The sequence below is a fragment of the Camelina sativa genome, chromosome 4 (genome assembly GCF_000633955.1).
Source record: "Camelina sativa cultivar DH55 chromosome 4, Cs, whole genome shotgun sequence".
In the NCBI taxonomy this organism is placed as follows: Eukaryota; Viridiplantae; Streptophyta; class Magnoliopsida; order Brassicales; family Brassicaceae; genus Camelina; species Camelina sativa.
In genome coordinates this window covers 11,444,292-11,454,123 of record NC_025688.1, presented here as the reverse complement: position 1 = coordinate 11,454,123, position 9,832 = coordinate 11,444,292, and the positions used below count along the sequence as shown (strand labels likewise).

Sequence of the window (9,832 nt, the reverse complement as noted above, 5' to 3'; positions counted from 1 at the left end):
AGTCCTGATCACCGGACCTTTCTTTTCCTGCGTCCATAAAAGGAGGCGTAAGCAAACAAGTTTGCTTAGTGGAGCGGTCATCCCGTCTCACTAGGCTCAGCTCAACAATCTCCATCCGACACAGGTCATATTCCAATCAAATCACGCAAGTCAAAAAATTCACATAGGATAGTTGCCTAAGTCGCTTAGACCAACCACCATTCATATTGCAATAGAACACATTAACCATTAACTAAGACAAGCATTTAACGAGATTAAATAAACCACAGGTCAAGAGAATCAACCATGGAACTCGGCCACAGTCACGCACTCACCTTCGGTTTCGACCTACGCTGCTAATCTCTTGGTTCCTATGCCCAAAACTTATCCTCGCCTCTACACGGACAGATCTACATCGTTAACCACCGATGTATAACCCATAACTATCGACGGATCAAGGTGGAAGAAGACTTACCGTTCTTCTCTCGATCTAGACTTAGGATCTCTCGGTTTTAAGCTTCGATGGAAACTCTTCTGTCTCTCTCTCTTTTGTGGCGGCTCTCGGATGTTATGCGAATTCTACAGAATTTCTCTAAGGGTTTCTATCCCTTTTATAGGGTCGACCAAACCACCTCGAGTTGCCTCAAAACGATAAGCCTTATCACCCCCTAACTTCCCATATTTTTCGCATCTATCCTTATCCGATCAACTTTGCCTTTTTCGCGAGTTTCCATTTCTCTCGGGTTTCCTTTCCCGTGAGTCAGCTTAAATCTTTGCAAGATTTCCGAGTTCCTGGGCCACCCATCGGCCCATAGTCTAACCGATCCATCCTTGTCTATCGGCCCGATCCATCGTTAACCGATGCGACTATTTCCGGATAGTCTACTTCACTATCACTCTTACTATCACCATCACTAGGACTTTCACTTCCATTATCACTATCACTAGGACTTTCACTCCCACTATCACTATCACTAGGACTTTCACTCCCATTTTCATCCAGAAACTTACATGCTTGCATCATCTACAATGTAGGTCAAGGATTCCTTTTTCTTCAGTTTAAACATCTGTTCACTACTTCGGTAGTCTCAAACTCTCCATTTCCATTTGGATCCATCGACTATCGAATCATGACCATTGTCCTTTACGGACCATGATTCGTCATGTTCTCGTTCTGAGGTTTGTACCGCTGTCAATTGCATTCGCGTACCGCTATCGATCGTATTTGTGTACCGCTATCGACACTCTCGCGTACTGCTATCAGCACTCTCGCGTACCGCTATCGGCACTCTCTCATGTACCGTGTACGTACCATCTCATGTACCGTGTATGTAACAAGGAACCAGGTCGTTACACGTTGCTCTGGAGGGTACAAACCTCTCCCAGCTTATTAATTCAGGCGGGATTTACCCCACGTCCCTCCCAGGCAACAATACTCTCCGTGCTCCTCGAGATAATGAGTGGTTCTAGCAGCGAGAATTGGTCGGAGTCGCATGCGTAAGTGTATTTCCTGCAGCCAAAAATTCCAAAAGATTTGAAACAGTAGTGTGATTATCGCTGAATGTTCCCTGGACGGTGTAGTGATCCTCACTACAAGATAATTTTTTCCTAAGGGATTGACCCGGGAAAGGCTCAAAAGGGAAGAGGAATCAAAGCAGAGAAGAACCTCTAAGAGATGTTCGAGGAAAAATAAATCGAACAACAGGTCGATCAGTTGACCGAACAGACGGACGTCCGTACCAGCTTACGCGGAACGGATGGGACAGCATACTGGTGTCCGGCAGAACAATACCATGACTAAGGAGGGTTGCGAGAGGTGGGAAAGAATCCGCTAAGTAATATTTTAAATTAAGTGAGATTTAAATATTAATTAATCAGGCATTAGTAAACTTTTTCGCTTAATGTTTAATTAATTAAAAAATGGAGAAGTGGGAAAAAAAATTTTAATAGAAAATGGTGAAGTGGAGGGGAGTATTCCCACTCGCCACTTGTGATGGAGAGATGAGAGAGTGACACATCATTCTCTCAATGAGGACAAGTGGGGCGAATTGATGTGGAGATGACACCTCGCCTCACTGCGTATGGCTTAAGTGCTCGCCCACACTCATTTGGAGAAGAGAAAGAGCGGAGTGCCCAAAGGCTGTTCAAATGAGAGTAGAGAGAACTAGAAAAATTTCTCCTAAGTGTGAGAAGAATGGATCATTGTTTGCTAAGTCTGCGAGAAAAAGAGGTGAAGTAAACAAAAATTCGAGTTGAGGAAGAAGAAGCTCTGCGAAAACTGTGAGTTCAGGGAGCATGTTTTCGATCTAGTTTTGTGTTGGGAGACCTGAACTAGAGTCGACTTGCATGTGCATATAGTTGCATTCTTCTTGATTTCTTGTTAGTTTTCTTGAAGTTTTGCAATATGGTTGCTGAATTCCATGGTAGATCATAAACGTTGATGTTGATCCGTTTCTTTGTTCTATTGCATGTGAGGTATCGCATTTTTACTTGTTGTTTATGTGATTTTAGATCCATAAAATTAAGTAAATGCTTGAGGTGAGTTACATGGTAGATCACATACGTTGATGGAGATCCGTTTTTTTGATCTATTGCATGTGAAGTGAATTCCATGGTAGATCGTAAACATGGATGTCGATTCGTTTACTTGATCAATTGCATGTGAGGTTGTTTGTTGTTGTTTGAAGGTTTATGTGTTCTCTAAGACCATAAACTTAAAACTTTAATTAAGGATGGTCTTAGTGTGTGGCGTTCGTGATGGGGAGGTCCGAACAGCCATAAGCGCACTAAGAATGGAGATCTTTCCGACCTTCCCTGTGAAGCCGTTTCAACATGCAGCTTGTCATAGTCTTGCATATTGTTGCGAAGAGCTCGGCTCACTACCTCGGCCGAAACTATATACATGACGGTGTAGTTGGGGTTTTATTCAAGTAACCAATAGAGGGAATTAGAGGGCGTGTTGGACGGTAGGAGTCCAGAGTAGTTTTATTTTGTGCCTTGGTGTAAAAGAAAAAGTATGTTCTTTTCGTAAAAAACAATAATGTAAAATCTTTTTGGCATTAGGCCTGGCCACAAACTCTACAAGCCTTTTGTTATCTTTGTGTAATATTTTATTTTAATAAAAATCCAGTTTTATATTCGTGTATGAGTGTTGGCTGATTATGACCTAGTCCAGGTTGGCTCAACACTTAGACGTCATGAAGGTTGAAAAGTCTAAGTGATGTCTAAAGTGGTGGGAATATCACCGATGGACTGGCTAAAGGTCTAAATGATTTTTAGAACTTCGGCCGGATCGTTGGTGAATATTTTGAAAGTATCGTCCCAGGGCCAATCTGAGCAAGTTTGGTCATAAGACAATTCGGAGGCATTACAGGCAGCCCTAACATTTGTAAGCTCTCCCTCTACTGAGGTGAACTATGTAACTAGTCTAGTGACGGTGGTACTGAGAGCTGCGAGGGCCTCAACAGGGGTTTGATCGAACATGATTTTTTTATGGGGACGTCAATCTTAGGTCACAGAGCCACTAACGCCAAAATGTGGGTGTTGGACCCCACATTAGATGATTTTAGTGGTTTATCACGAGTCATTTCTCGAGAACAAATACATGAAAAGAAAAGTGTATTATTAATGAATTGTCTCAAGATCGGTTCCTCTCCAGGGGTTTTTTTTTTTTTTTTATAATCAAACGCCATATATTAAGTTAACGGAGATGACTCTCTTTGAGAGAGAGCCAATCATGTACCGACGAACTTACATGGGAAAAACAGAAACTTCGTGCTCTTGCACATTTCACAAGTTTATCGGCACGTATATTATCCTCTAGAGAAATATATCTAATACTAAAAAATTAGCAAATCTATCTCTGAAATGAGTAAAATCATTCAATTCTGATGAAAAGGCCCGGTCAATCCTCGATATTAGACGTCATCCTTAGGAGGTCTGAACAATCCGTAACAAAAAGAACTTTATCCAATTCCAACACTAATAAGCACTTCATAGTCCAAATAAAAGTATCTAACTCTGCATGATAAGGTTCTGCACGATCCTTTTAGCCCCATGTGCATAGGTCCCTCTCGAGGGTTTACAACATCATATATTTATATTGAAATAGATAATAAATTTGTGTATTAAACGCAATTATTCTCCAGAAATGCGTTTGTTTTGATCCCGCATTTAACTCCATAACGCTCGCATCTTCTTATTGACTGAATCTTTCTTAAGTCCAATAATCATGTTGCTCAGCACGGAACTCCTTGCTTTGGCTCACCTCAGTTCCCAAGCTACTCGTGATCTTCTCAAACCGAACCTCCTCGGTCCCGAGCTCCAAGCCTTTAATTTATTATAGGTGAAACGTTTCTTGGAGCTGGACCTAAAATCAACGATCCGGGGCTTTGACTAGGGATCCAGACCCACAGGGGGTTCCAGGCCCAACATTCTTCATGAGTTGTTTCATCATCCATCTACGTGGAGTCTTCTTGAGAAGTGGACTAAGTTGAGGAGTCGAACTCGTAAGGAAACTCGTTCGAAAAGGTGAGCTCACTTAGGGTTGGTAGGAATTTTTCCATTTGTTGTTCGAGGACAGCGGGGAGTAGAAAAGAGAGCTCTAAGGACGTGGCGGCTACAAGCGGCGCAACCATAACGACAATAAGTTAGAGAAAGAGATATATGTTGGTTTTGTTGTGTGTAATAATGTTGCATAGAGGGTTTTCTTTATTAAGAACTCAACGAGGAGCAGCTCAAAAGACATTATATAATATTTCAAGAAACAAATTGATGTTTTGACATTTTTACACATATTAAGAAATAGTTAAATTTTTATTTATGATTTAATTTATAACATGCCACAGAAAAAAAAACATAAAATTTAAAAATTTAGATTAGTTTTTATTCTCAAAATCAATCTTTTAAAAATAAGAAAACATTATTTTAGGTTTTTAATCTACAAAATCAATATTTTAAGAATAAGAAAAAATCTCAAAACATAGAGATTAAATAATCTATAATTCCTGCCCATAATTAGAAGACTCAATGGTTGTTGACTATAAAATTAAAATTAAGAAAACGATAATAAGAACCGGAACGTAGTAGTAGTGCTAATCCATGATTTTGATTGTCCACACTATGGGTTGATTTAGGGTTTCTTATTTACTTCGGACTTCGAAAAAAGCCTTTTATGCTAATATATTCAAATACTATATTGTTAGTGTCTTTGCTGCATGCATGCTAAAGTCTTTTATGAATTCCAAATACGTTTCAAAGTTATGGTGATCCGTTATCCCAAACATGTCGTTATCTCAAACATGTATTGCCATTAAGATTTTTTTGACCGTTTTTATTTTATTAAAAGTTTAATATATTCTTTAATTTAAAGCAATAAATTTTTCGTAATTATTACGCACCGTTTTTTAGCTATCAATGTCATTACTATATATAAAACGTTTGAAACATACAAAAGAGAAAATTCTAAACACGTTTGTATCTTCTTAATTCTCAATATGGCCACAATGCTCATCAAACACATGACTTCTCCTTTATCATTGTCATTATTCGTGTTCTTAGCGTTTACAAATGCAAATGCAATGCTTATCAAAGACATGTACTCACTTTGCAAGGAGACAAAAGACGTGAATTTCTGCTTGAAATACATTGGAACGGACACACGTATATTAGACGCAAACGGCCTTTACGACGTTCTTGTGATTGCGGTAACGTTAAATAACTAGTTTGTAATTCCTTTAATTATGATGTAGATATTTCTATAACGATATATCTAAAACACACAAAGTGTATAGATAGAAAATAGTGTTAAAACAATATTAACTATATCTACTGTGTTTTATTTTTTATAATTCTATACTATATAAAAGTATAAAATTCTTAAATTCTATACGAAAGTATAGAATAAATTCATGAGTGGGACCAAAATCTAGTATATATAATTAACTGTATAGGAAATAAACAGTAAAATTAAATATCTATTATAAAGGGAACAAGCCATAAACATAAAAATTGAGAGATGAGAGAATCTGCTTTATTCCTTTGCTAGAATCTGCTTTATTCCTTTGCTAAAAATAAAAGTGTCTTTAATTCTAATTGAGATTTATTATCAGATTTCTAAATGCCAAGACCAAGTGACCAATGCAGCCAAACAAATCAACGAAGTCCGCCAGAAGTTTAATCCGGTTGGAACTCAACAAATAAATTTTTGTCTTGCGAGTTACCATGTAGCATCTAAACTTTTCCAAAAATCTTGGGAATATGCACATGAAGACATGGATGCAGCAGGTGCTAAAGCATCTGCAACAGATGGTGCAAACTATATGCGCCAGTGCGAAGAAGAATGGAAGAATGGACAGATACAAAAGTCTCCCGTCACTTTCTATAACACAAATGTTGTCAAACTATTATCTATTATTCAAGTTATTGTCTCTAAAATTTATGGCGGCTAGTTAAACTGCTAATTTAATTCATATGATTTTGATTATAGAGTTGGTTTTTTGTAATACTTATTGGTTTGATGAATAAAACTATTGTGAAATTTTTCATTGGTTAGGGTCATGGTGTCTTGATCTTTTTTTATTGAGATTTATTATAATATTTTTAAATATGAAAGCAAGTGAATAATGCAGCCAGACAAATCAACAAAGTCCGCCAGAAGTTTAGTGGTATGATTGGAACTCAACAAATATATTTTTGTCCTAAAAATTACGAGTTAGCATATGAGCTTTTCAAAAAACTTATGAACAAGCATATGAAGACATGTATGCAACAATGGCTCATATATGTGCAACAGATGGTGCAAACTATGCGCGAGTGCGAAAACAGATGGAAAAAGAATGGACAGATACAAAAGTCTCCTGTTACTTTCTAGAACACAAATTGTTATGTGCCAAAGCTTTTGCCTTAGCTCTTGTTAGAACTCCCTCTGCCGTTGTGAATCTAGATGCCAAAGAATGAGCTTAAAGCTTCCCTTAACCCTAGTCTCTCTTGAGAATAAGGTTAATGTTTGGAAGTTAACCTTTATTGATGATTTAGTGAGTCTTATATAGACTCTTACAAACCTACTTATGCATTATTGAAATAAGGAAAAGATCCTAAAACTCTTAATGTAATATAAAAGGAAATACTTAGAAAACGATTAAGAAGCTTCTCAACCATGATGCTTCCTACGATGATACTTGATGCCATATCTTGTATCACAAATGTTGTCAAAATATTATCTATTATTCAAGTTATTGTATCTATGATTTATGGCTAGTTAAACTGGAATTCGATTACTAAGTGTTGAGTTTACGCTTCACATAATTAAGTACCACCTCGCCACAATTTAATTCACTCTCTCATAGATCTGAATTCATTTCTTGAACATATAATTTTTTTGGAGAGCTGGTACCGTCTAGCGCTTTCTTGAACACTGAATTCATTTCTATTTATATCTGAGCGGTGACCCAGCGCCTAGCGACTAGAACGCTTAGTTGGGGTCTAGACGGTTTTTAGGCGGTTTAGGCGTTTACAACATAAAATATTATATATATAAAATTATGTAAAAATATATGTTAAAAATATTAAAAAAATATAAATTATGAACAAAAGTAAGAAAAATACATTTATTTTAGTTATATTAACAACATATAAATGTTTATAATTGCGTATACAGATATAAAACTTAATAATTTAAATCTATATATTCAAAAATCAAATATTAATATTAAAATAAAATTTATGTTATTTTAAACGGTTGAGGCAGTCATCTAGGCATCTGCTGAGCGCCTAGCTCCTAGACGGTCATCTAAACCGCTTTTTTGAACACTGAAATTTAGTATAGTCCCAATGCAAATGCACTTGTTGCACATGCCTATCACCGGCCCTCACCGTTACAAGAAACTAGTTCTCTGAGCAAGTCAATTTACTCAAAGAACTGAGGGATTATGTTGGTAGCAGATCACGCACACCATATCTTTATTGCTAATACCGCATAATATAAACTTTCCTAAATACATAAGAAAATAGCTTGCATAAGAAGTAATATCAAGATCTAGACTATTCTTCGGGTTGGGCTTCACTTCATAACGGACTTTACGGTCTATATTAATTATTTTGTCCGCAAGATACAAATCTTGCTTCCCTAATAGTCCCCCGCACGACAAAGGTGTGCCGCAAAACGCAAACTATGCAACCACAAAACAGAATACCTATGTTGTGGACATTATATCGAAGACATACAAATCATGTTAACAAAATACTCAGGGTATAAATTTCAATCTTGAGAGGGGTGGAACTTCAGCTCGTTTTTGGTTTTGGTAAAAGGGAATAACATCATCCCGTGGGCGCAAATCCTACAACTCCACAAACAATTGTCCTTATTTTGGACAGTTCACGAATCCAACTAATAATTAATAACCTAAACATGAGCGTTCCAAACAACTTCCCTGATGATTAAACTATAACCAAACTCCCCCACGTTCGTAAAAATATTACCAAACTAAATTATTAAAATATTTTAAAATCATGAATAATTCCTGTGAAAGCCGCAAAACCTTAAACATACCACCCGTAAGAATCCCCCACTTAATAACTCTTGCACTAAAGAAATAAAACCATAATCAACTACAGAAAACCAAATACTTAAACCTTTGAAAAAACGCAGACACGTACCACTAACCTCCAAATAATAATTAAAATAAAAACACCAAACTCCTAACTTAACTTAAGAGAGAAACAAAATTTAATAATAATAAAAAAAAACCTAGATAACCTAGCGACCAATATTATCGTCATCGTCATCTTCGTCGATTAGTTTGTCCATGATCACGAAAAGATCACACAAGAGTTATAATGCGGAAGCTTTTAGATTTATCCACTAGATTTCTGATAGCATGTAGAAACTAGAACAAGAGTTTTGTGGAAATCTTTATTCTTTTGTTGTGTTTTATAAAATTAAGTCATACATATATATAGTGATTAACTTTAACGTATTGCTAATACCGCATAACGTAAACTTTCCTAAACACATAAAGAAATAAATTGTACAAGAAATAATATCAAGATCTAGACTATTCTTTGGGTTGGGCTTCACTTCATAACGGACTTTACGGTCCAGGTGTGCAAGATACACATCGTGCTTCTTTAATATTTTTGATTTGAATCAAACTCGAAAGGAGCCTATATGACGTTCTTTCCAACTTACGATGTATCCACAAAGTCTGCCTCACAGTGTACCTACCGGTTTTCACTTTGCAATTGTGGTTTGAGTCCTCGTAACGTATTTTTCAGGTTCAAACTTGCAGCTACTATATCACCGTTTCAAGAAACTAGTTCTCCGAGCAAGTCAATTTACTCAAAGATCTGAGGGATTATGTTGGTAGCACATCACGCACACCATATCATTTCCATTACACTGGAGGCCCATCAAATTAGAAGCCTAAGAAGGTCCATGTTTCATAAAAGAGGTGGTCAAATATCGACATAATGTGTAATTCAATTCATGATTTAATTGCTATTGTCTAACGAGTAAACCTGTCTTACAAGTCTATGAATTGAGAATGAGAGTTATTTTATGAGTCTATTGTTGGGCCCACTGCCCAATGAACAGTTGTCGTCTTTGGTACCCGAAGAAGAGCAGTTTGGTGCCAAAGTAATTCATCTCGTTGAGCTCTCCAAGAGTTCAAGGGGAAAAAGGACAGTTTGGCACCGAAGTGACACCTCTTTTAGGTGTTTTCTCTTCTTTTGTAAGGTCTTTTTTTTTTCCCCAAGGTTCATCGCAACTTAGGTTAACTTAAGTTTGGTTTATAAGTGGAAGAGACAAAGAAAAGAGAAAATAAAACTTGAAGAGACAAGTTTAAATCATCTGAGA

General features: G+C 36.8%; 1 protein-coding gene across 1 annotated transcript; it reads left to right on the top strand.

Annotated features, from left to right (window-relative positions):
• On the top strand, positions 5,468-6,428 carry LOC104783752. Its single transcript, XM_010508868.1, has 2 exons — positions 5,468-5,684; positions 6,090-6,428. Exons 1-2 carry the CDS (start codon positions 5,475-5,477, stop codon positions 6,426-6,428), a joined length of 549 nt encoding a protein of 182 aa, XP_010507170.1. The 5' UTR covers positions 5,468-5,474.

What these genes read in the sequence shown, in the direction of transcription:
- LOC104783752 (XM_010508868.1), top strand. Translation starts at nt 5,475, where the DNA reads ATGGCCACAATGCTCATCAAACACATGACTTCTCCTTTATCATTGTCA. An exon ending in ACGACGTTCTTGTGATTGCG is followed by an intron (nt 5,685 to 6,089) that starts GTAACGTTAAAT and finishes ATTTATTATCAG; the next exon opens with ATTTCTAAATGCCAAGACCA.